This window comes from Notolabrus celidotus, chromosome 12 (assembly GCF_009762535.1).
Source record: "Notolabrus celidotus isolate fNotCel1 chromosome 12, fNotCel1.pri, whole genome shotgun sequence".
Lineage (NCBI taxonomy): Eukaryota > Metazoa > Chordata > Actinopteri > Labriformes > Labridae > Notolabrus > Notolabrus celidotus.
The window spans coordinates 33,277,536-33,305,336 of NC_048283.1; the positions used below are offsets into that span (position 1 = coordinate 33,277,536).

A 27,801-nucleotide genomic window follows, 5' to 3' on the forward strand; every position below is an offset into this window, starting at 1 on the left:
CACCTCTGATCTAGTCTATTTTTAGCAGTCTCTCCTGTCCTCTCCTAGAAGTCAACATCTGGCAGCACTGCACTTATAGAGAATGATCTAAAGGGCTAATTCATCACTTATTTTGCCTCACTGTAAATGTATTTGTAGGGCAAAGGTATACAAATAGAATAAGTTGAATTTATTACACACAATGTGGTCATTGTGTGCGTTGCATTAAATGACCCCTCGTGGCACTGTTTTTTCCATTTAGCATAATCACCCAACATTTTTCAACTTAAACGATCCACAGCCTGTTAAACCTGAGACAGAGCAAATCACTCAACAGGGAACGAGGCATGAAAGGAGCAGCTGATGCTGAAACACAAGGACTGGATTATATTTAAATTGATAACGGTTTGATTCTGTAATTGAATGAAAAGGCCGAACACTGCTTTACTGTTTGTTTCATGCAGAATCCATACAGGATGGAGTCTGATTTGAGGAAAAGAACAAGTAGTGATTGAATATCCTGCTTCCTCTGTATCACTGGGTGTGGTGTTAAATGGTGTGAAGTGTGAAAATACAGCAGAGAATTGGATTTGCTTTGAGATCTGGAGTTAGTGCTCAGATCAAAGAGAGTTGCTGGAATCACAGGCCTGCTGGCGAACTTCTTACTACAGTTGCTGAGATCCCTGCTGATCTCAGACCGTCGATATTTGGTGCGTTGCCTCTGGCCAGTCCTTATGCAGAGAAACTCTCTGCATGTTCATTTAAATTTTAAAGCCGCCCTGTAGCACATTTGTCAAACCTGTTCCTCATACCAGGCTGTTCGGGGTCTATGTATCAGTTCAGTGTTCATGTTTAACTTCTGTTCAAACTCTCGTCGTGTGTTGTTGACTTTCCTCGTCCTCTCCTGTCACACAGAAAGTCCAGGTGACGCTCGATGGCCTCAAGAAAGACCTGAACAAGGTTTCTGCAAAGACAGAAGAAGTCTTGGCCTCTCCGCAGCAGTCCGCCTCAGCTCCCGTCCTGCGCTCAGAGCTTGACGTCACCGTGCAGAAGATGGATCATGCCCACATGCTTTCCTCCGTTTATCTGGATAAGTGAGTCCCCACACACTTACTCTTTGAGATGAACAGAATACGCACTGTTCTCCGATGGAGCGATGCTTTGCTGCTTAATTTACCACTTGTTCTTGTGCTCCAGGCTGAAGACCGTGGAAATGGTGATTCGTAACACACAGGGTGCTGAGGGAGTTCTCAAGCAGTACGAGGACTGCTTGCGTGAGGTTCACACTGTGCCCAGTGATATCAAGGAAGTGGAGACTTACAGATCAAAGCTTAAGGTAACCAGCGTGATTCTGTTCCTGGGTTTCTGGGTCCATAAATAACATTAATAAGAGGAAAACCTCATAAAGGGATTGTATAGTGGTATAAAAATACAAATCAACCCTTAAAGCCTAAAGGGATCAGCCATAAAAATGTATTCAGCCTTGTACTAACTGATGTGTTTGACTTCATTTGCCCCGCTAATTGACTTCTGTTTGCACACAATCTGCAGAAAATGCGTGCTGAAGCCGAGGGTGAGCAGCCGGTGTTCGACTCTCTGGACGAGGAGCTGAAGAAGGCCTCCAAAGTGAGCGACAAGATGTCCCGCGTGCACAGCGAGCGCGACGCCGAGCTGGACCACTACCGCCAGCAGCAGTCTAGTCTCCAGGATCGCTGGAAGGCCGTGTTCACGCAGGTGGACCTTCGCCAGAGAGAGCTGGACCAGCTTGGCCGTCAACTTGGCTACTACCGTGAGAGCTACGATTGGCTGATCCGCTGGATTGGCGACGCCAAGGAAAGGCAGGAGAAGATCCAGGCGGTGCCCATCACTGACAGCAAAACCCTGAAGGAGCAGCTGACCCAGGAGAAGGTGAGCTCTGTTCTGCTAGCAGCGTTGCTGTAATGGTTTTCACATGAAACGAGAGAGCTGAGGTCTAACTTCAACTTTTTAAATACCAGAAACTGCTGGAGGAGATTGAGGGCAACAAGGACAACGTTGATGAATGTCAAAAGTATGCTAAGGCATACATTGATTCTATCAAGGTGAGCTTCAAACGACATTTTTTGAAATTAAATCCTGTAAATCTGCAACTTTGAGGATTTAAAAGCAGCACAGCTAACGTATGGAGACTGTATTTCTTCTTAAATAGGACTACGAACTCCAGTTGGTCGCCTACAAAGCCCAGGTGGAGCCACTTGCTTCTCCATTGAAGAAAACCAAAATGGACTCTGCTTCTGACAACATCATTCAGGAGGTGTTTTATCTTACAGCCTTTACAGGATACACTTTATTAGTAGTGAATATCTTCAAACTGTTTCCCATGAAGCTGTTAAAATTAACATTTGAAGTGCTGTTTGTTTCTCCCTGTATCAGTATGTAACTCTGAGGACCAGGTACAGTGAGCTGATGACTCTGACTAGTCAGTACATCAAGTTCATCACTGACACACAGCGCCGCTTGGACGACGAGGAGGTGCGTGACAACTGGCTGAGGATCCCAAACAAACTTAACTCTAACATGAAGCTAACCAACAAACTAAATAATAACAAACAAACAAAAAACAAACTCGAACTCGCCGATCATCAGAACACATGCATGCACCCACTTTTCTCACACACACACACACACAGAGTACATTAATGTACGGGCGACAAAAGTTCCTTTGCACAGGTTACACTTGAAACATTGGCATGCTGTGGCTCATCTGTTAGCAAGAGAAGATCTATACTTCTTATAGTCGTCATGTAGGACTAAGAAGTGAAAACAGTGGCAAGCACAGACGCTGCATGAGGTTTGAGAGTGTGTACATATACACAGTGTTCAAATAGATTCATCACAAAGAAGCCACATTGAGACTAGAGTTCTCAATGTGCCTCTAAAACTATCTCTATGAATTCATTACACCGTCAGTATCAGTCCTCATCTCCGTTCATTGTGTCTCATTTGTGGTTGTAGATTTAAAACGTGAGGGGTTCTTTCTTTCACTGCTGTTATCCTTTCCTCTCTCATCCCTCTGGTTACTTTATGTCCTGAGGTTGAAATCAAAGCTAAGTCTCTATGGTTCACTCATGGTCTTCAGCTCTCCTTTTTCCCCCAAATTCACACAGGTTGAAGGGTTTACTTTTTTTTTTTCTTTTCTTTCCTAACCCTAACGTTTTGTTTTGTTTCTTTGCTTCTCTTAACTGCTTGCCAGTCCTTTGCCATGATGAATGCTTAACTTGTTTGAGCATTAACGAGGTAAATTGTTCACAAGTCTCCACTCTATAACCCCCATTCCTCCTGTTGTTCTAACATCTGTTTGCCTCTTAAACGTCTTCTTTCTTGTCTTTCTTTTCATTCCATGTTATTTAATTATTTATTGCTTTAACTGCAGCCTTTGGTAGAGTTACACTAACTATCCACACTGCCGTTAAATCAGTGTCATTAGTATCCTCTCTGTGGAGTTAAAACACTCTCTCTTGCTGGAGGCATAAACTGGTTTCTTAACCTTGGTGACATCATCTCAACCTTTTATTCTTGACTTTTACTTTCTTTTTCAATCTCATTTTGAGGCTAATAGTGATTTAAAGAACCCCCAGTGCATGGGATGAGATACAGTTGTGCATAAGCGAGTGGTTTGAATAACACTATAACATTAAGCATTTAATCTTCACTAAACAAAAGTATCATTTAATAAAAGTTCCCACATTAGCACTGAAGACGTAGGAACTGATGCCTGTTGAACATAACAACATCAAACATGAGTATATATTTTTGTAAAGTGGCAAAAAAAGATTTAATTTATATTTTAAAAAAAGTGGGATATACTCTTTTGCATATATAGAAAAATATATAAATTATTTTAATTAATATAAAAAAATATGTGTTGGATGTACTCTTGTGTCTATAAAAAATAATCTATAAATTATTAAATTTATATTAAAATTGTGGGATATACTCTGTTGCAAAAATAAAAAATATATATAAATGATTTATTTTACATACAAAAATAAATGTAGGATAGACTCTTTTTTATATATAAAGAAAATCTGTAAATAATTTAATTTACATAAAATACAAGTTAGGATATACTTTTTTGCATATATAAAAAATAATCTATAAATGATTTAATTTACATGAAGAATAGTGTGGAGTATATGAGTTTGCATATCTATAAAATATCTGTAAATAATTTAATTTACATAAACAATACGTGTGGGTAATACTCTATTGCATATGTAGTATATATAAAAATGATTTATTTTAAATAAAAAAATGTAGAATAGACACTTCTGTATATATATAAAAAAAATCTGTAAATAATTTAATTCACATAAAAAGTAAGCAAGATATACTATTATGCATATATAAAAAAAGCTTTTGCATATCTATAAATTAACTCTAAATAATTTAAAGTATATAAAAAATAAGTGTGGGTAATACTCTATTGCATATATAGTATATATAAAAATGTAGAATAGACACTTTTAGATATATAAAATAATCAATAAATGATTGAATTTACATTAAAACAAATGTGGGATTTACCTTATTGCATAATAAAAAATATAAATATATTTTTTAATTTACATAAAATATTATTTAATGAAATATTTCGTTAAAACTAAAAAAAATTAGTCTTTTTGCCTTTAAATTTAATATTGGAATTATAATTTCAGTGCAGTTTTCAGTCAGTACAATTTGCTACAGCTACAGTTGCATGCCATATGATTTCCTTGCTGTGTTGTGAAGTGATATTTTGTTTCCATACATTAATCATTACATTTTCCCCGAATCCATTTTTTCTCTGAATTGTCTTGTCATGTATTGTTTTAATCGCATCGTGAATTTAACATCACCTTAATGAATGTGCATCTAATTTGCATCTAGTGATTGACTTTGACTTGATCTCTAAGCTAACTTTAACATTAACATTAACATTGCTGGGGTAATACAGTACATTAAGCTGCTCATATTCCGGTGTGAGGAAGCTGTGGTTACTGAAGTGATTCCAGTTTCATCCCACGCTGTTTTGAGCTGGTTAATGTAAAGTGTTACTTTTAACATGTCATGCTTGATTGTAATCCTTTCTTTACCATTTGCTTCCACTAATGCAGAAAACTGCAGAGAAACTCAAAGCGGAAGAGCAGAAAAAAATGGCCAAGATGCAGGCTGAGTTAGACAAACAAAAGCAGTTAGCTGAAGCTCATGCAAAGGCCATTGCCAAAGCTGAGAAAGAAGCTAAAGAGCTGAAGCTCAGAATGCAGGAAGAAGTGAGCAGGAGAGAAGTTGCTGCTGTAGATGCAGAAAAGCAAAAGCAGAACATCCAGCTTGAACTCCATGAGCTCAAAAACCTGTCGGAGCAGCAGATTAAGGACAAGAGCCAACAGGTGGACGAAGCGCTTCAAAGCAGGGGCAAGATTGAAGAGGAAATCCGTATCGTCAGGCTCCAACTGGAGACGACAGTCAACCAGAAGTCCACTGCAGAATCTGAGCTCAAGCAGCTTCGTGACAGAGCAGCTGAGGCTGAAAGGCTTCGAAAGGCCGCGCAGGAAGAAGCCGAGAAGCTCCGCAAACAAGTCAGTGAGGAGACACAGAAAAAACGCATGGCAGAGGAGGAACTCAAGCGCAAGTCTGAGGCCGAGAGGGAAGCTGCTAAGCAAAAGCAAAGAGCACTTGAAGACCTTGAAAACCTCAAGATGCAAGCAGAGGACGCTGAAAGGCAGGTCAAGCAAGCAGAAATTGAAAAAGAGAAACAAATCAAAGTTGCTCAAGTCGCAGCCCAGAAGAGCGCTTCGGCTGAGCTCCAGAGCAAGCACCTTTCCTTCGTGGAAAAGACCTCAAAGCTGGAAGCGTCACTCAAACAAGAGCATGGCACCGTCCTCCAGCTGCAACAAGAAGCCGAACGTCTCAAGAAGCAACAAGAGGAAGCCGAATTTGCCAGAGAAGACGCAGAAAAAGAGCTGGAGAAATGGAGGCAGAAAGCCAACGAGGCTCTCCGTCTGAGACTGCAGGCCGAGGAAGAAGCTCACAAAAAGAGCCTCGCTCAGGAAGACGCTGAAAAGCAAAAGGATGAGGCCGAGCGCGAGGCTAAAAAGAGAGCCAAAGCCGAAGACTCCGCCCTGAAGCAGAAAGACATGGCTGAGAAAGAGCTCGAGAGGCAGAGGAAGATCGCCGAGAGCACCGCTCAGCAGAAGCTCACTGCAGAGCAGGAGCTGATTCGTCTTCGCGCAGACTTTGACAACGCAGAGCAGCAGAGATCCCTCCTTGAAGATGAACTTTACCGTCTGAAGAACGAAGTCGTCGCAGCTCAACAAGACAGGAAACTGCTGGAGGATGAACTGGCCAAAGTGAGGAGTGAAATGGATGTACTCGTTCAGCTTAAATCCAAGGCAGAGAAGGAGACCATGTCCAACACAGAGAAGAGCAAACAGCTCCTCGAGGCCGAAGCCACCAAGATGAAGGACCTAGCCGAGGAAGCAAGCAAGCTCAGGGCCATCGCGGAGGAGGCGAAACATCAGAGACAGGTCGCTGAGGAGGAGACAGCTCGCCAGAGATTGGAGGCTGAGAGGATCCTGAAAGACAAGCTTGCTGCGATCAGCGACGCTACTCGTATGAAAACAGAGGCTGAAATCGCCCTGAAGGAGAAGGAGGCAGAAAACGAAAGACTCCGCAGGCATGCCGAGGATGAGGCTTACCAGAGGAAGGCTCTGGAAGACCAGGCCAACCAGCACAAGCAAGAGATCGCGGAGAAGATAGTACAGCTGAAAAAATCCTCAGAGGCTGAAATGGATAGACAGAAGGCGATCGTGGACGACACGCTCAAACAGAGACGAGTTGTAGAAGAAGAGATCAGAATTCTCAAAGTCAACTTTGAAAAAGCTTCGTCTGGAAAACTTGACCTGGAGCTCGAACTCAACAAACTCAAGAACATCGCAGAGGAAACTCAACAAAGCAAACTTAGAGCAGAAGAGGAGGCGGAGAAACTAAGGAAGCTTGCCCTTGAGGAGGAGAAGAGGAGGAGAGAAGCAGAGGAGAAGGTCAAGAAGATCGCAGCTGCAGAGGAAGAGGCAGCCAGGCAGCGCAAAGCAGCCCTAGACGAACTGGATCGCCTGAAAAAGAAAGCCGAAGAAGCCAGGAAGCAGAAAGAAGAGGCTGACAAAGAGGCGGAAAAACAGATTGTTGCGGCCCAACAAGCAGCGCTGAAATGCAACGCGGCAGAGGAGCAAGTCCAAAGTGTCCTCGCTCAACAGAAGGAAGACACCATGATGCAGAAGAAGATGAAGGAGGAGTTTGAAAAAGCCAAGAAGCTCGCCAAACAGGCCGAGGCTGCAAAGGAGAAGGCAGAGACAGAAGCAGCTCTCCTCCGTCAACAAGCAGAGGAAGCAGAACGACAGAGGGCGGCCGCCGAGCAAGAGGCAGCAAACCAAGCCAAAGCCCAGGAGGACGCTGAGAGGCTGAGGAAGGAAGCTGAATTTGAAGCTGCCAAGCGAGCACAGGCAGAAGCTGCGGCGCTCAAGCAGAAGCAGCAAGCTGACGCTGAAATGGCAAAGCACAAAAAACTGGCAGAGCAGACATTAAAACAGAAGTTCCAAGTGGAGCAAGAGCTCACAAAGGTTAAACTGAAGCTCGATGAGACGGATAAACAGAAGTCTGTCCTGGACGATGAGCTGCAGCGCTTGAAGGATGAAGTCGATGATGCCGTCAAACAAAGGGCCCAGGTCGAGGAGGAGCTGTTCAAAGTCAGGGTCCAGATGGAGGAGCTACTCAAACTGAAGATCAAAATGGAGGAGGAAAATCAACGCCTCATCAAGAAAGACAAGGACAACACGCAGAAATTCCTGGCTAAGGAGGCTGACAGCATGAAGAAGCTTGCAGAGGATGCAGCTAGACTCAGTGTAGAGGCCCAAGAGGCTGCGCGCTTGAGGCAGGCCGCAGAGGACGACCTGAATCAGCAAAGAGCTATTGCAGATAAAATGCTGAAAGAGAAAATGCAGGCCATACAAGAGGCATCTAAACTCAGAGCTGAGGCGGAGATGCTCCAAAGGCAGAAGGACCTGGCTCAGGAGCAGGCACAGAAGCTGCTGGAGGATAAACAACTGATGCAGCAGCGCCTGGAGGAGGAAACAGAGGAGTACCAGAAGTCGCTTGAAGCAGAGAGGAAAAGGCAGTTGGAGATCATTGCAGAGGCGGAAAAACTCAAACTTCAAGTTTCTCAGCTCAGTGAAGCCCAGGCCAAAGCCGAGGAGGAGGCTAAGAAGTTCAAGAAACAAGCGGATACTATCGCTTCCCGTCTTCATGAGACCGAAATAGCCACCAAAGAAAAAATGACGGCAGTGGAAAAACTGGAGGTTGACAGAAAAAACACCAGCAAAGAGGCAGACACCTTACGCAAAGCTATTGCAGACCTAGAAAACGAGAAGGCTAGACTGAAAAAGGAGGCTGAAGAACTACAAAATAAGTCTAAAGAGGTATTGTGTCAAAAATGGCATAACAGAGCAGCTTATGTCATTGTTGAAACTATCTTAAAACTAACCCACTTCTTTCTTAAATTTCCTCTATCTCCTTATCTGATTATACTAATCATCAATCCAGATCTCTGATTGTCAATGTTTAATTCTGATTTAGATTGATCTTTTTACAGTGCACTGTGCTCATGCAGATCGCATCCGGAATGTTCCCTCCTATCCTGGAATGTGTCTTCATTTTTCAGACATGCTTCATTTTCCTTACAGTTTAAAACCTCGTTTACAACTCAGGTCCAAAACAAAGACCTCATCTGTTTAAATCAGATCAGACTGATTGAGAAATTGAGTTATAAATTAACTTAATTAGGTACAAAGTTGGAAAGTTAACTTACCATTTCAATACATGCACCACCATACGTCTAGGACTCAAAATTTAAAGGTGACATATCACGCTTTTTTCATCAATATATATTGGTCTAAGAGGTCCCCAAAACATGTCTTTAAAGTTTATGCTCAAAAAAACACTTTGAAATCAGATTTTGGTCTGCCTGAAAAACCCTCTTCTTCAGTCCTCCTCAGAACACTCTGTTTTCTCTCTGACCACGCCCCTTCAGGAAGTGGATGTGGCCTCGGCTCTCCAGCACGTTGATCTAATGTTTACATGTTGGCTGAATATACACGGCTGCTCAGAGATCACGTTACTTCAACCCTCTGAATCTGATCCAGAATCTGATCCTGACGGAGAGGCGCCTGCAGCAGGACCTTTCTGAAGGATTGGTCACAGATTTAGTGTTTCTTGTTGTTTTATTTATCAGTATGTCGACGTGTGTCTTGGTACACAGCTACGAACATGTAGCTATGTGGCTATGCTAACTAGCGCTAGCACTTATCCATGATAAATAAAAATCATCCACTAGATCTTCAAATCTGCAGACGTGGGGAGTAAAACCGACCTCTGCCAGAAAGGCAGCAGGACCTTTCTGAAGGATTGGTCATAGATTTAGTGTTTCTTGTTGTTTTATTTGTCAGTATGTAGACGTGTGTCTTGGTACACAGCTACAGCTATGACATGTAGCTATGTAGCTATGCTAATTAGCGCTAGCACTTATCCATGACAAATAAAAATCATCCACTAGATCTTCAAATCTGCAGACGTGGGGAGTAAAATCGACCTTTGTGTTTATTAAGACAGCCTACAACTAGCATGCCTCCCTCCTAAGCTCCTTGTTAGCACACACGTGTGCAGGTAATGAAAAACGGAGGGGGGATTCAGTATTATTTTATACAGTCTATGGGCTGAACAAGCTCCGAGCTCTGACTCCGTGACAGACTGGATATTGTTGTTACGTAACAAAAACACTGAAGTCTGAAACGGCTCGTTTCACACACATTTACAGAAAGGTGGAGAAATCAGAACAGGGGCAGAATGGATTTTTTTCATTCTCGGGGGGTTTGGAGACATGCCAGGGAAACATATTTCAGGTAGAGAACCATTAAAAAGTCAATTTTGCATGATATGTCACCTTTAAATATAATGTACGTTGCATTTATCACCAAAAGTAGACCAATCTTGAGTTTTGAACCATGTAGAGCAAAAAGAACATTCAAACAGCCAGTAGTGCCCAAGGCTCTCCAATTTGTTCCAATGACCAGTGTTTATTAGTTATCACCACAGAAGCCCAAAAGTGCATTAAAGGATCCAGATAACTCCACCAATTAGCCTTCACCCCAGATAGACAAGCACATCACCGCACCAAACATTAAGAGGCTAAAACCTTCTCTAGAAGTAAAAGCCGTACACATCAATTTTAACACAGTTGAACCTGCCCACCCCCCGACTGGCATGTGCACTTGTGTTCATCATTTGACACAAAAGGCATGTAACCGTCATTACCTCTGTCTTGACACCATTCTCTTGGCTTCACCCCACATCCCCCACCCTTTAGTTTGTTCTGCACCATGTACTCAACTGGGAGTGTTGTTGGTAGGATTTTCATTTCTACTACACCAAGGACATTTGATCAGTGAAGTTTGTCATTATTTTAAACCATACAAAACAGTGCCTTTCAAGATTATATTAAGTTATCAAACAGATGTTGAGGTATTATCCTTCCAACACTAAGCATTAGGGGTGTGGCGAGATCACAATACTAAAGACTGTATTAAAGGTGATAAGCTGTCTTGGGAGAGCAGTGAAGGACAATAACAAACTATGAGAAAAACCCAAGCCAAAATTCCAAATCCAAACTGGCCCTTGTCTGAATCTGGTAGGGTGGAAAATTTCCAGTAAATTCCTGGAAAGTTTCCGGTAAATTTCCATGGGAAGTTAAGCTGGGGAATTTTGGAAATATTCCAAATTTTGGAAATATTCCATGAGAATTATGGGAATTTATGGAAAGGTGTCACATCCAAGCATAAATATTTGTTTTGTTATAAGCAGACATCCATCCATAATAACACAATTAAAACAGATTTATTTGTAAGTAGAATTTTATCAAGTGTTAAATATTTTATTGAACAATCAATTCTTTCATTGAAGAACAAAAACATGAATGTTGAGTTAAATATTACTCATCCTCCTTACCCAACCCATTAAAAAAATTAACAACAATGCAATCCCAACAAAGTCCCCTTCAAAATGTTAAATGAAAAGAGACCCTCTCCCTCCAACAAAGTCCCATTTAAAATGTTAAATAAAAAAGCATTTTCCCTCAAGCTTCTGAAACCTAGCCTCTGCAGGATTCTAGAAATCACCTGTGCATGTGATGGAGGAATGCACAGTATGTGGTCCCAATAGCCCTGCAGTAAGCAGTGTGCTAGCTCTATTTTTGGGGGCTTTTACACCTTTATTTTATAGAGAAGAAGACAGTGGATAGTGAAGGAAACTGGGAGAGTGGGGGCAATGACATGCGGGAGGGAGGCCGCAGGCTGGATTCGAACCTGGGCCACCCGCTACATGAGCGTGCAACTTTAACCATTAGGCTAAATCCACACCCCCCCTTTTCATTTTTGTAATTGGAATGCACAATGAACCTCTGCTTGAGGTTCTCAATGCACGCGTCGGCTTGTAGGGTGTTAAAAGGTCTGCTATATAGCTCGGAGTAAGTCCATGTAAAGCTTTAAAAGTAATCAGTAAAATCTTAAAATCAATTCTAAAACATACAGGGAGCTGGTGCAAGGAAGCTAAAACAGGAGAGATATGGTCGAATTGTATGTTTCTGGTTAAAACCCTGGCAGCTGAGTTCTTATATATTGTCGTCTCGTTCTCGCCAAACCAGTCTTGTGCATCGTCTTATCTTGTGAGCTGAGTCACACCCCTACGAAGCATCATATAGCTTACTCTTATTTCTGTATTTAATGGGGTGCAATAGTATATTCTACAATGGCAAAGGAGGGGAAAGCTGCAATGGCCCAGATGATTTCCATTAGTCAGAATGGGTGATGTATTTCTGACAGCTGTGCAGAAACACAACTCTGACTTTTATGTAAAAACAACATCAATTCTGGTTTCTGTGAAATTGGGTCATTCATGTAGGAATAGCTTCTGATGAACAGGTAGCTTCACTAAAGATACACAAGCTGCTACTGTTAGCCACCTAACTTAGATAGCTGTGTAGTACTATTAGCTCACTCTGCTAGCCATGACCAAAGGAAGAGTGTGGGCTTCACACCTCTAACTGATGCAGGAGCCATGCTGAAGTTGAAAAGGGACTGATAGCAGAGTTAAATTATGTAAAGGATCATATCAAACAGTGGCAGTAGTTTATGGACAGTAGTGTTAAGAATGGGCTACATGCTGTTAAAAAAAAAAAAAAAAAGACACTGTGAACTTGCAGGCTGGATCACACTATGGTAACGTTACAGCTGCAGTGGCCCAAACTTCATATAATGTAAGATTAATGTTTCAAATGAACAAATATGAGTCACTGCTGGCTGCTTACTGTAGCTCTTATTAGGTGCACCATGCTAAATGGTTCAGCTGCTAAAGTTGACATGCTAGTTAGCTTGTTTAGCATGCAAAGATTTAAGGTTTGTGAATCAAATCTGGCTTGGAGGGTTAGTTTCAAATGAGTTGGGCATTGTTTGGAGACTGAATGAGGTTAAAAATATAAAAGGCAGCCAAACTCTGAACAAGTCAAACAGTCTAAATACTGGAGAATAGTACTATTTTATTTTCCCTTGCTAGGATTGTCTCCTCAAATGCAGTGTGTCACTGTTCTGGTTAAATGTACTGTATGAAGACATGATGCGTTCCTGTTAGGGATGTCAATTTAAAGTATTTTCCGTGATCGATCTTTGGAAATGTTAAAGATCAATTATCAATTAATCATTCAAAAAAATTAAAGTTTTCCATGTCAGAAATAATGCCAAATGCGTTTTTCCGCTGAATCAAATTTTCCTTCACGACACAATGTGTATAACTGACAGTATTGAATATCTATGGATCGTATTGAGGTGTTCAAAATGTTAAACATGCTGAATATCAACGTGTGGAGCAGGCTCATAATCTCTGTGGACATACAGTCATAAAAGTGAAGGCTCAGACTTCAACAAGGGAACTGAACAGAAACATATTTCAGACTCACAGTGTCCAGTTTTCTGTCTCTTTCTTATTGAGTAAAATAAGCATGTGAACAAGGTTATGTGTCAGGCGGGAGCGCAACCGGGTCAGAATCAGTCCGGCGGCGGAGGAAAAAAGCGCTCGTGGAGACCTGTCACTCAACTGCAGCCCCCAGCTGAGTGTCTCTGCTGTGAGCAACACCTTCAGTCAGCTGATTCTGAAACATGCTTTAAACTTAAACACCTCCCTGATAGATAATCCAAATATGAGACCACATGATGTTTGTTCCACGTGATAGAAGATCCAAACAAAAAAATGTGTTTGAGTAAGTTCTTAACAATCAATTAATCGATAGTCGATTAATTGTTGACATCCCTAGTAGGAACCCTGAGGTTGGACATCAGTTTATGCCCTGCCATGGAAACATGAGAAGAGGTTTGGCAGAGTCAGTCCTGGGAGGGAATTTATATTTGACTATTAGAGTTTGCATTATATCTGTTTTTTCAGTCTGGGGTGTATAATACCAAAAATAATTTGGGCTATTGCAGCTTTTTCCTTGTGTTGTCCACAGTAGTTAGCTCCATACTTTTATTCTTAACTTTTTCAGAACATGAAGTTAGAGAAAATAAAAACCCGGAGTTGTCTTAAAGATCTGAGAAAAGAAAAAGAGCACGGTTATAAAAAAGGAAAAAAAGAAACATGTGACATGGTGGGCAAAAACACTGGAAGCATTCTACATTTATTATTATGCAGGTTGACAGTGCCAGTAGTTTTCTCTTCTGGCTTGTTAAATGTGAAGGCATCTTACCTTAGTAGCACAGCCATAAATGCTTTTACAGACAACAGTATTTATTTAATTTTCACTTTTTTTCTGAACTTAAATATGTCGTCTATGGTACCAAAAGCGACCATTTGATGGTTTTAGAGTAAAAGTATGTTTTTAAAATAAGTGCAGCAGAATTCATTTTTGATTAAGAATCCCCTTTTAAAATAGAACCACTTGTTCTGTATCACTTCAGTGCAGGGTTATCTATATCTCAATAAGCATAAGCAGAGTGCATTGTAGAAAAAGTAAACATTTAAAATGAACTTAGAGTTAAAACATTTAGATACAAAACCTACAATTGTTACATAAACAAAACATGTCAAAGATACATTTGCCTGAACCTAATTCCTACTTTAACTTGTTTTTTCTACTTCTTCTCCTACCAGATGGCTGACGCACAGCAGAAACAAATTGAGCATGAGAAGACAGTCCTGCAACAGACGTTCCTGACAGAAAAGGAGATGCTGTTAAAGAAGGAGAAACTAATCGAAGATGAGAAAAAGAGGCTGGAGAGCCAGTTTGAAGAGGAACTCAAAAAGGCTCAAGCTCTCAAAGAAGAACAAGAACGCCAAAAACGGCAGATGGAGGAGGAGAAGAAGAAACTCCAGGCTAACATGGATGCAGCCCTCAACAAACAAAAAGAAGCTGAGAAAGAGATGCTTAACAAGCAAAAAGAAATGCAAGAACTAGAAAAGAAGAGATTAGAGCAGGAAAAAGTTCTTGCAGAAGAGAACCAGAAACTGCGTGAGCAGCTGCACCAGCTTGAGGAAGCAAAGAAAGACCAAAAGAGCAACATTCCAGACAAAGAGCTCATCCAAGTTACAAATGTGAGGACAACAGGGTCAGTTTTCAATGGTCAAAATACAGGCGATTTGATGGACGGTGCAGAGAAGAAACCAGATCCCTTATCTTTTGATGGCATCCGTGAAAAGGTACCTGCCAGTAGACTTCATGAGGTTGGTCTTTTGCCCAAGAAGGACTTTGACAAGCTGAAAAATGGCAAAACAACTGTGCAACAGCTTGGTGAGCGTGAAAATCTGAAAAGAACTCTTAAAGGGAAAGACTGCATTGCTGGTGTTTTGTCGCCATCCAAACAGAAGATGTCAATCTACCAAGCATCAAAGGAAAAGAAGATTACTCCTGGCACAGCCATGGTCCTACTTGAAGCGCAGGCAGCCACAGGTTACATTATAGATCCTATCAAGAACCAGAAACTGACTGTCAATGAGGCTGTCAAAGAAGGCGTGATTGGCCCTGAACTGCACAACAAAATGCTGTTAGCTGAGAGGGCAGTTATTGGCTACAAAGATCCATACACTGGTGGAAAGATCTCGGTCTGTGAAGCAATGAAGAAAGGTTTGATCGAGCATGACCATGCCATCAGAATCCTTGAGGCACAGATTGCAACCGGTGGTGTCATCGACCCCATCAACAGTCATCGTGTACCCAATGAAATTGCCTACAAGCAGGGACAATATGATGCAGAAATGAACAAAATCATGGAGAAGCCCACAGATGATACAAAGGGATACTTTGACCCCAGCACTCAGGAACCTTTGACATATGCTGAGCTAATGACCAGATGCACAACTGACCCTGACACCGGTCTGCCACTCCTGCCAATTACAGACAAAGCTGCCCAGTGCTCAAGTATGTACACAGAGGAGGAGACAAAGGATGTGTTCAGCAAAACCACTGTGTCTGTGCCATTTGGAAAGTTCAAAGGAAAGACTGTCACCATTTGGGAAATAATCAACTCTGAGTACTTCACTGAAGATCAAAAGAAGGACCTCCTCCGTCAATACAAGACAGGCAAAATCACAATTGAAAAGATCATAAAGATTGTGATTACTGTGGCAGAGGACAAAGAGAAGAAGAATGAAATTGCCTTTGATGGTCTGAGAGCACCTGTACCTGCCACTGAGCTCCTTGAGTCCAAAATCATTGATAAAGATCTGTACAATAAGTTGCACAAGGGCAATAAGACAGTCAAAGAGGTGTCTCAAATGGAGCCTGTCCACAAAGCACTGAAGGGCACAAATGGCATTGCCGGTGTAGTCATTGACTCATCTCAGGAGACTATGTCATTCTACCAAGCTATGAAGAAAGACATGATGAGAGCAGGACCAGCCTTGCATATGCTTGAAGCCCAAGCAGGAACAGGTTACGTGGTTGACCCTGTTAAGAATCAGAAGTACACCGTTGATGAAGCTGTCAAAGCCGGTGTTGTTGGTCCTGAGCTGCATGAGAAACTCCTGTCAGCAGAACGCGCTGTAACAGGCTACAAAGATCCTTACACAGGAAAAACTGTGTCTCTGTTCCAAGCAATGAAAAAGGATCTCATACCAAAAGAACAAGGAATACGCCTGCTCGATGCCCAATCAACCACCGGTGGCATTATCGATCCTGTAAAGAGCCTCCGCATCCCTCACGATGTGGCATGCAAGAGAAACTACTTTGATGATGAGATGAAACAGCTCCTCGCCAAGCCCACTGATGAAACTAAATGCTTCTATGACCCCAACGCAAAAGAAAATGTCACATACTCAGAGCTCTTCAAGAGATGCGTCCCTGACAAGAAAACTGGTCTCCCACTTCTGCCTCTCTCTGACGATGCAATCAATGCAAAGGAAGAGCCAGCCTTCACTGAGGCCCAGACTAAAGAGGCTATGACTCAGGCAACTGTTGAGCTTGACTCTGGACCATTTAAGGGCAAGAAGATGACCATCTGGGATATCCTCAACTCTGAGTATCTCACTGAGGAGCAAAGGCTCGACCTGTTAAGACAGTTCAGATCAGGAAAGATTACAATTGAAAAATTAATCAAAATTGTAATCACAGTTGTAAATGAGAAAGAGGCCAAGAAACAAGAACAGTCCAGCTTCAAGGGGCTCAGATCTCCTGTCCCTGCTAGCTCGCTGTATGATTCCAAAATTATTGATAAAAAAACCTTTGACAATCTTAAACAAGGCAAGACAACACCTAAAAAAGTCAGCGAGAATCCAGATGTCAATAAATACCTGCAAGGCTCTGATAGCATAGCTGGCATCTACCTGGAGCCCACAAAAGAGACAGTGAGCATCTACCAGGCTATGAAGAAGAAGCTCCTCAGACACAACACAGGTCTTTCACTGCTTGAGGCCCAGGCTGCCACTGGATTCCTTGTAGATCCCGTAAAGAACCAGTGTGCATCAGTGGATGAGGCAGTGAAGTCCGGCCTTGTTGGCCCAGAGCTGCATGAAAAACTCCTCTCTGCAGAAAAGGCTGTCACTGGCTATAAAGACCCATTCACAGGCAACAAAATCTCCCTCTGTGAAGCAATGCAAAAAGATCTCATCTTGAAGGAGCATGCCATGCCCCTACTGGAAGCACAGATGGTTAGCGGAGGAATCATCGACCCTGTGAACAGCCATCGTGTCCCAACTGATGCGGCATATCAGAAGAAGATTCTCACCAAAGAAATCGCCAAAACCCTCTCTGAACCGTCTGATGATAACAAGGCTTTCTCAGATCCAGAGTCTGATGAGAACGTTACCTACAGACAGCTTAAAGACAAGTGCCAAAGAGATCCAGAGACGGGTCTGAACATCCTTCCACTCTCAAAGCCTCAGTCTCCAACTGTTGTTGAGAAGACATACCTCTACACAGAGGAACAAACACAGAGTGATCTGATCAACACCCAAATTGACATCCCAATTGAGGGTCTTGCAGACCAATCAATGAACCTCTGGGATATCATGAACTCCAATTTACTTCCAGAGCAGGAGAGGCAGAAACTCATTGATGAATACCGCTCTGGAAAAATCACCAAAGAGCGCATGATAATCATTATTATCGAGATCATGGAGCAGAGAGAGGTCGTCAGGGATAGTCCACTGACATGTAAAACTATAAGGAGAAGGATCACTATTGAGGAGCTCTACAATGCTCGCATCATTGACTTGGAGACATACAACCTCCTTAAACAGGGCAAGAGGGACATCCATGACATTATGGAGATGACCAGTGTGAAGCAGTATCTCTATGGCACAGGATGTGTTGCTGGGGTCACAACTGACACATCCAAGATAAGCATATACCAAGCAATGAAGAGAGGTTTCCTTAAACCAGAAATCGCACTCAGCCTCCTAGAAGCACAAGCTGCGACAGGATTCATTGTTGATCCAGTTAAAAATGAAACCCTCACTGTGGATGAAGCTGTTCGTAAAGGTGTCGTCGGCCCTGAGATCCACGATAAGCTTCTTTCAGCTGAGAGAGCAGTCACCGGATACAAAGACCCATACAGTGGGAAAGTCATCTCTCTTTTCCAGGCCATGAAAAAAGATCTTGTTCCAGAGGATTATGCTCTGAAAATGTTGGAGGCACAAACATCCACCGGTGGTATTATTGATCCTGAGTTCCAGTTCCACCTGCCAGCAGACATTGCCATGCAAAGAAGCTACATTAACAAGGAGACCAATGAGAAGCTGACTGATGATGTCAAGGGATTTGTTGACCCTGTCACTGAAGAGGATGTGTCCTATGCAGAGCTGCTCAAGAGATGCAAGTTGGATGGTGGATTGCGCCTACTCTCTCTTGGAGACAAGAGGTTGATGTTCAAGGGTCTGAGGAAACAGATCACAATGGAGGAGCTGCTCCGCTCACAAATTATTGACCAGCAGACTGTCACTGACCTGAACCAAGGTCTAATTACAGTGGAGGAGGTTAGCGATAAACTATCCAGATACCTTGAGGGCACAAGCTGTATTGCTGGCGTATTCTTAGAGTCCTCAAAGGAACGTCTATCTATTTACCAGGCAATGAAAAAGAACATGATCAGGCCAGGCACAGCATTTGAACTTCTTGAGGCCCAGGCAGCCACAGCGTATGTCATTGATCCAATCAAGAACCTCAAACTGACTGTCAATGAGGCAGTGAAAATGGGAATTGTAGGACCTGAATTCAAAGACAAGCTCCTCTCTGCTGAGCGTGCAGTGACAGGATACAGAGATCCTTATTCAGGCAAAACGATCTCCCTGTTCCAGGCCATGAAGAAGGGGCTCATTCTGAAAGACCACGGTATCCGACTCTTGGAGGCACAGATTGCCACAGGTGGCATCATTGACCCTGAGGAAAGTCATCGTCTGCCAGTTGAGGTGGCCTACAAACGTGGCTTCTTTGACGAGGAAATGAATGAGATCCTGACAGATCCATCTGATGACACCAAAGGCTTCTTTGATCCCAACACAGAGGAAAATCTAACCTACCTCCAGCTCATGGATAGATGCATCACAGATCCTGACACCGGCCTGTCACTCCTGCTACTGAAAGAAAAGAAGCGGGAAAGAAAGACCTCCTCCAAATCCTCAGTTCGTAAACGCAGAGTTGTCATCGTAGACCCAGAGACCGGGAAAGAAATGACTGTGTATGAGGCCTACAGGAAGGGACTCATTGATCATCAGACCTACTTGGAGCTTGCTGAGCAAGAGTGTGAATGGGAAGAGATCACAATGACCTCCTCTGATGGCACTGTCAAATCCATCATCATTGACAGGCGGTCAGGGAGACAGTATGATGTTGATGATGCTCTTAACCGTGGACTCATCGATCAGAATGCTCTTGATACATACAGATCCGGAAACCTGGCCATTACAGAATTTGCTGACATGCTTTCTGGAAATGTGGGAGGCCTCCGCTCACGCTCATCCTCCTTTGGTTCCACCACTGGTTCCACCTACTCCTCTCCAATGAGCCCCGTACCCTCCATTAAACCACCTGCAATCATATGGAATGATCCATCAGAGGTGACTTGCCCTGTAGCTGGGATCTTAGACATAGACACACTGGAGAAGGTGTCTATTACTGAGGCCATACACAGAAACCTGGTTGACAACATCTCAGGCCAAAGACTGCTGGAAGCTCAAGCCTGCACAGGAGGTATTATTGACCCCGCAACTGGAGAAAGGTTCTCAGTTGCTGAGGCCACAGAGAAAGGCCTAGTGGACAAAATCATGGTTGATCGCCTCAACCTGGCTCAAAAAGCATTCAATGGATTTGAAGACCCTAAATCAAAGGTCAAGATGTCTGCATCCCAGGCTCTCAAGAAAGGCTGGTTATACTATGAGGCTGGGCAACGTTTCCTTGAGGTCCAATATCTGACTGGTGGACTTATTGAGCCTGATATTGAAAACAGAGTGCCAATAGATGAATCCATAAAGAAGGGCACAATTGATGCCAGAACTGCCCAGAAACTAAGAGATGTCACTTCATATTCTAAATACCTGACGTGTCCCAAAACCAAACTAAAGATCTCCTTTAAAGAAGCCATGGACAAAAGCATGATTGAGGAAGGATCCGGCCTGAGGCTTCTTGAGGCCTCCTCAACATCCAGCAAAGGCCTGTACAGTCCCTACAATGCAAGTGGTCCTGGATCTGCCTATGGCTCTCGGACCGGCTCAAGGACTGGATCTCGAACAGGCTCCAGGAGAGGCAGCATTGATGCTGGCTCTGGCTTCAGCATGAACTTCTCATCGTCTTCCTACACATCCTCTTCAACTGGCTACGGCCGCAGATTCTAGTTAGCTAGTTCTGTTCCTAACAACTTTTTACTTAGGCCCAAAAACAGTAATGCACCTGAAAAGAAATATTTACATTAACAGACAAATATGATTTATTTATTCTACCCTGCAAATGGTCACAGAACTACATAGCTTACTGAATTTTTATCAAATATAAATGATGTCTAAACACGTGCCTCAACTATGGAGACATAACAAGCATTGCTAGATATAGAGGACATTCATTTTCATAGTATTGATCACCAAGTTTATATTTTCCAAAGCATGAAATCTGTGCTGTTTTTTTAAAGTGACCTTATAGTTTTCATTTCACACTAGTGAAAAAGTTGTACACTTGTGCTTTCTGAAACTAATATATAGTGTATGTATGTCAAACAGAAATATTTTTCCAGAATAACTTCTTTCCTTTTAAATTGTCTATTTTGTATGACAGTGCTACTTCAGAAGAAACTGTACGTCAACTTAGTTCAATACTAACAGGTTAAGAAATACATAGATGCCTTCAAATTTCTGACTTTTTGTACAGAGTATGGACAGATTTTGTTAATGTTTTTATTTGAAATGTTTCCTTACTACATATCATACCGAGTCAGACACTACAAAAGGAGACACTAAAGAAATGCAACACTGAAAAAAGTGCCAGAATTAAAAACAAGCAGACTGTTCTGAATCTAATTTCATATCTGTCATTACTTTGTACTTGTTACAAATTTTATTTTGTGGACTTATGCATCCTTTGACTTCATTAAGCCATTGTTTTACACACTCCAAGTTTTGGATTCTTTATAATCACCATCCACCAAGTGTCCCTGGTAAATCCCAAGATGATGTCAGAATTGATCCTGAACCCCATACAGACCTGCCTCCTGTTATTTTGGTTCTTGTAAGTTAACTTTGTTTTGTTGTTTTGTTTTCCTTTTGTTTATTCTGTTGATTATCACATCTTAGAACAGAAAGCAGTCCATTCATTTATGTCATTGTCTCCATTCCATACACCACTGGAGAACTGTGTCCGTAGAAAGTTTACATGACTGCTTACTGAGTGTTCTTTATTCTGCTGCTTCCACAGCTGCCTCAGTCCCTCAGAATCCAACATATGACAGATGTGGATCAGCAGCTGGCTGGAGCCACTCCCTTCAATTTGGATGGTTTGGGGAGTCCATGTCATCCTCCTCCAGTTGCACAGGTAAATAAACAAAATATATCTTATGAATATCATTCTTATTTGCAATATATGAAGACATTTTTTCATCAATATTTAAACATTTTTATTTTATTTTTTGTTTCTGTTTTTGCAGCATGGCTTCGTTTATTTTTCATTTTGATTCATAGTTACTTTCTTTTGTTTCTAGATCTGCCATGTCCTTTCTTCCATTGCACGTCATATATGAAGAAAACAGAGGCTGAACCAACCTGACATCATCTTGGGATGCTTTTTAGAGACACTCTTCATTCATGACCTTTTTTTCATATATTTATTACTTGAATGCTTAATGTGCTTTTATGCTGTGATATCTTTACTTTTTTTAGAGAACACTCCCAAAGCAAACTGTATTTTGTCATTTGAATTGAGATTATAGTGGCAGAACAGCATGTCTTCATAAATTTGATCCTAAGTCCACTGAGTATATTTTTGTATTATCTCTCAGTAAATTGAATCTAACCAAAGTGGTAATAAGACACACTTGGTTTTTGACATATTTGATAAAGAACCACATTGCATGAATGTATGTATCACATATATCAGTTCATTTCAGTTGACATTTTGCCACGTTTTTCCTTTAAGTTTTATTTTGCTCAGTTATTTTTCACTGCAAGTGTTTCTTTATGTATCTCTAACGTGTTTTACCTCTGTAAATCTTTTTATTTTTTATTTGCCTTGCATGCGTAACCACATTTATAAAGGATATTTGGGAAATATGTTAGTGTAAAATAGCAAAGGACAACAGCAGATGTCACTGTCCTGATTTCCATCTACGTAAAATGTAGAAGTTCACAAACTAACTGGTTCGCTTTGCTTATGAGGCAGATTTTGCTTTGAATGATGTGGTGAGTGGATTTTGATGTACTTAATGAAAATAACACTATGTTGTAAATAAATATGCTCTGGAGAGACCCACTTGTCATTCATATGTCAATACCCACAAATCCAAAGCTATTTTTAAGTTTTAAAATAAGTCTTTCATTTGGCATTTTTGAAGTTGTGTAAGAATATAAAGAAATCTGGGGATCCAGTTGGTCTAGCAGTGTCAGGCTATCGTCCTCATGGCAGCAGTCACTGGTTCAACCACTTTCCCCACATTTCCTGCCTCTCTTTCTTTTTTTTTTTTCCTCTTGTCTGCATATATATTTCTGGTTTGTGTCATGTTTGTCACAAACTGTCAAATATTAATGCAATTTATTCTTGCAGCAAAAGAAAAGAAAGAAAACCTTTTTCTTCTGTGCTTGTGACTGTGTGCATGCAACCATCACCATCCCTCTTAGAACTCTGGCTTATCTTTTATTGACAGCTAATATCATGTTCTGTAAAAGAGGGCGTGCACACCTAGGTGGGCCAAAAAAAATAAAAAAAAATAAGAGAAAGTGAAAGAAAGATTACATGAGGATAAACAAAGGGACAGGGAATATCAATAAAGACAAAAAATAACTGCAGAATCAGAAATAAGATGCTTCAAATGCCCAATTTAGATTGCTTAATGTGCAACCACAGCAAAATCAGAGCACAACCATAAGAGAGTAGTTAATTCTTTATATGAATACAGAAGAAACATACAATAAAAGTAGGTAGTTTGGTATCTTTTGCATTGTTTAGAGTAGAGTCAAAAAGTGGATTGTGACAGCCTGTGCTAATGAACATTAAGTGAAACATTCTTGATCATGTAAATGTGATCTGATCAAACAAGCAGCCTCCCAGTGGTATGGAACTGGCCTCAGGAAACAACTGTAGTTGACCACATGAGGGCAATGTTAGCCTGGTCTACTCTCTTATCAACTCAACTCAACTTTATTTGTGTAGCACAGGGGTGTCAAACTCATTTCAGTTCAGGGGCCACATACAGCCCAAGTTGATCTAAAGTGGGCCGGACCAGTAAAATCACAACATAACAACCTATAAATAATGACAACTCTAAATGTTCCCTTTGTTTTAGTGCAAAAAAGTACAAGCACATTCTGACAATGTTCACATTTAATGAAATATCTTTCTACAAAAACTCTTGTATTTTCTGCCATGATGAGTCTCATATTGGGCCGAATATTTTACTCTTTAAGCCCTGAAACCTGCTGTGAACACATCAAACACACAGGTTACCCATTCACCTGACAGAGTGTAATGTTTACTGCAAAAGAAAAGATAGATTATAATAATGAAGAAGGTAAAGTTGACTATTTAGTGGATCACCATATAGTGCTCTAAAAAGTCTTTATGAATCTCAACCGGATTATGCAAACAGCAAGTAGCCTAATCTATTTCCTCACTTTAAGAAAAAAAGCTCCTTTCAGGTGCGCTCCGTCAACAATATAATTAAATGCGACCCCTAGAGGACAAATCCGAAATCGCAGTTACTTTTATTGAAAAGTTGCAGTCTTAATGTCTTCTATGTAACCCTTACATTTTGCAAAGTTGTTCAGCGGGCCGGATTGGAACCTCTGGCGGGCCGGTTTTGGCCCGCGGGCCGCATGTTTGACACCCCTGGTGTAGCACCTTTCAGACATGTAAACATGCAGCCCAAAGTGCTTCACAGAATAACAGAGAGACAGAAAACAACAGCAACGGTAAAGTTATAAAAGGCATGATTATAAATAAAATACTTAAAAATAAAATAGAATCAATGCAGTAAAATTAACAAAATAAGTAAGAGTGGAAAGAAAAGTTTAAAATAAGGAAGCGTTAACAAGATCAGGTGAATACAAGAAATAAAAAGTTAAATAAATAATCATTTTTTATAAATTAGATAAATAAATGTTAAAACAATGATTAAAATAATGATAAAAAAAATAATAATGCAGTCCAGGGCTAAAAATAAATTACTTCAAATTAAAAGCTAGATTAAAAGTTAAGTCTTAAGTATAGTTTTGAAAACACTCAGAGAGCTCGCCGTTTTGATGTCCAGAGGCAGAGAGTTCCAGAGCTTAGGGGCATAAAAACAGAAAGCTCTCTCTCTGTGTGTGAGACACACGAGGAACATTTAAAAGGGAAGCATTCAAGGACCTCAGTCATCGAGCTGGAACATAAAATGACAGGAGATCAGTGATGTATGGAGAAGCAAGGCTGTTAGGAGTTTTAAAATCAAGTAAAATAACTCTAAAATCAGTTCTAAAAGAAACAGGGAGCCAGTGCCTCCTAAAGGAAGCCTGGGAGTCAGGTGAAGCAGAAATGCCCAACATTAATGACAACAGTGGTCTAATACCTGTTCTATAGAGCTGTCAATATGATGCTAATGCATTTGTCAGATTAACAATTGATGGGCTAAGTTTTGGAGGGCTGTGGATGTTGCAGTATAACAACATTTTAACTCACCTCAACATGAGTTTTAATCAAAAAAGTGATCATGGTTTCAAAACCCCTGATACTGCTTTAAGACCACCATTAAACATTACCTCCCCATTGCACATTAGTTGTATGCATGTTGTTTTACCTCCTGGGTCCTTCATTAGTAACTTTTGGCTCTATGTGCCAACACTAGCCGCTGGTTTTGATGGAGGAGCCTGCCAACAGACGCAATGGGGCACTCACCTCCCAGAATTCTTCACTCAGCTCCCTTGACTACTCTGATCTGAGCCTTTCTCTGCCACCTCTAACTCCACCAGAAGCTGCAGGCAGGGAGGTAAGAACGCAGGAAGAGAGGGTAAAGCAGTCACATCATTAAATCCTGTACACAGTTTAGAGTGTTGAATGAACTGTGCCAGCTGGAGCAGCTGCGAAGGCTATTAAAGTCAGGAGAACAATAATTGTAAAGTGGTTTGTATTTCTTTTTTCAATGGTCCTTTGCAGGATAAAGGAAGTGTTGTATTTGGATCACCAACACCTACATCCCTGGATCATACATATGGGTATGTCATTGTAGTGGTTTGTTTTTTATTTCTCACCAAAGTGCTGAAATAAGATTGATCATCTTTAATTGGGAAATACAATAAAGAATTATAAATCACCTTTCTGTCCAATGGAGAGACTGATGGAATATCAAATGCTGTACTCCGATCAGCCATAACATCAAGACCACTTGTGCAGTCCAATAAAACAGCTCTTTCCAAAATTCTGCTTTTCAGAAGCATGGTCACTGACATGGTCGGAAAGGTGATAACTCTACAGTCATGGCCAAAAGTTTTGAGAATGACACAAATATTACATTTTCACAAAGTCTGCTGCTTCAGGGTTTTTAGGTGTTCTTGTCAGATGTTTCTATGGTATAATGAAATACAATTAGAAGCATTTCATAAGTATCAAAAGCTTTTATTGAGAATTACACAGAATTCATGCAATAAGTCAATATTTGCAGTGTTGACCCTTCTTTTTTCAAGACCTCTGCAATTCTCCCTGGCATGCTGTCAATCAACTTCTGGACCAAATCCTGACTGATGGCAGTCCATTCTTGCATAATCAATGCTTGGAGTTTGTCAGAATTTGTGGGTTTTTGATTGTCCACCCGCCTCTTGAGGATTGACCACAAGTTCTCAATGGGATTAAGATCTGGGGAGTTTCCAGGCCAAGGGCCCAAAATCTTAATGTTTTGTTCCCCGAGCCATTTTGTTATGACTTTTGCTTTATGGCAAGGTGCTCCATCATGCTGGAAAAGGCATTCTTCATCACCAAACTGCCCTTGGATGGTTGGGAGAAGTTGCTCTCGGAGGACGTTCTGGTACCATTCTTTATTCATGGCTGTGTTTTTAGGCAAGATTGTGAGAGAGCCCACTCCCTTGACCGAAAAGCAACCCCACACATGAATGGTCTCAGGATGCTTCACTGTTGGCAAGAGACAGGACTGATGGTAGCGCTCACCTCGTCTTCTCCGAACAAGCCTTCCTCCAGATGCCCCAAACAATGGGAAAGGGGATTCATCAGAGAAAATGACTTTACCCCAGTCCTCAGCAGTCCAGTCCCTGTACCTTCTGCAGAATATCAGTCTGTCCCTGATGTTTTTTACTGGAGAGAAGTGGCTTCTTTGCTGCCCTCCTTGACACCAGGCCTTCCTCCAAAAGTCTTCGCCTCACTGTGCGTGCAGATGCACTCACACCTGCCTGCTGCCATTCCTGAGCAAGCTCTGCACTGGTGGTGGCCCGATCCCGCAGCTGTAACACCTTCAAGAGACGGTCCTGGCGCTTGCTGGACTTTCTTGGGCGCCCTGGAGCCTGTTTGGCAATAATTGAACCTCTCTCCTTGAAGTTCTTGATAATTGGATAGACGGTTGACTGAGGTGCAATCTTACTCGCTGCTATAAACTTCCCTGTTAGGCCCTTTTTGTGCAATGCAATGATGGCTGCACGTGTTTCCTTGCAGGTAACCATGGCTAACAGATGAGGAACAATGGTGTCATGCACCATCTTCCTTTTAAAGTGTCCAGTCACTCAATCATGACAGATTGATCGCCAGCCTTGTCCTCATCAACACCCACACCTGTGTTAATGTGTGTGACACCTGTGTGTCATTGAAATGATGTTAGCTGGTCCTTTTGTGGCAGGGCTGAAATGCAGTGGAAATGTGTTTTTGGTGATAAAGTTCATTTTCAAGGCAAAGAGGGACTTTGCAATTAATTGTAGTTGAGCTGATCACTCCTCATAACATTCTGGAGTATATGCAAATTGCCATTCTAAAAACTGAAACAGCAGACTTTGTGAAAATTAATAGTTGTGTCATTCTCAAAACTTTTGGCCATGACTGTATACATAATCGAAGTCTTGTGGGTGATGGTGGTATACTGGATAGCATTATGTTGAACATGTATGACAAAACACCTTTCCATAATTCACTCATGAACACCATCACCAACAACTATGTCTGCAATGATAAATAAAAATCACCTCTGACCACATCAACTCAAAATTTAAATGTAGAGGCATTGTAACAGAAGAATTAATGGTAAAGCTGCAAAGTGGGCTGCATTTGATGGCACAGGTGGTCATAATGTTGGCTTATAAGTGTATGTTGATATTGGGGGTGTTCTGAGGCGACTCATTTTTTAGTTGTTTAAACAGAAATGTAAATTCCAACTAAATGACAATTCTAAAAGTAAGAAAAACTCAAGGGACAAACAATATTAAGCACAATTAATTTCACATGGCTAAACACGAGATCACAGTCTGTGGTTGAATAATGTCAAATTGGTTTAGGTTAAAATCCACATCCCTGTGCTGGTTATGCTTCAATGGAGCTAATCAGACATAGCCTACATACAA

At 41.5% G+C, this 27,801-nt stretch overlaps 1 protein-coding gene across 1 annotated transcript in view; it reads left to right on the forward strand.

Annotated features, from left to right (window-relative positions):
- The window catches only part of LOC117822409 (plectin-like), a 90,221-nt gene extending 67,697 nt beyond the window's left edge, over positions 1-22,524 (forward strand). The window contains exons 26-35 of the mRNA XM_034697115.1: positions 895-1,073; positions 1,177-1,315; positions 1,531-1,887; positions 1,977-2,060; positions 2,168-2,272; positions 2,392-2,490; positions 5,115-8,468; positions 14,239-21,292; positions 21,479-21,595; positions 21,762-22,524. Of these exons, the coding sequence (XP_034553006.1) occupies positions 895-1,073; positions 1,177-1,315; positions 1,531-1,887; positions 1,977-2,060; positions 2,168-2,272; positions 2,392-2,490; positions 5,115-8,468; positions 14,239-20,409 (10,488 nt within the window). The 3' untranslated portion in view covers positions 20,410-21,292; positions 21,479-21,595; positions 21,762-22,524. The remainder of the gene's footprint in view (positions 1-894; positions 1,074-1,176; positions 1,316-1,530; positions 1,888-1,976; positions 2,061-2,167; positions 2,273-2,391; positions 2,491-5,114; positions 8,469-14,238; positions 21,293-21,478; positions 21,596-21,761) is intronic.
- The last annotated feature ends 5,277 nt before the right edge of the window (positions 22,525-27,801 follow it).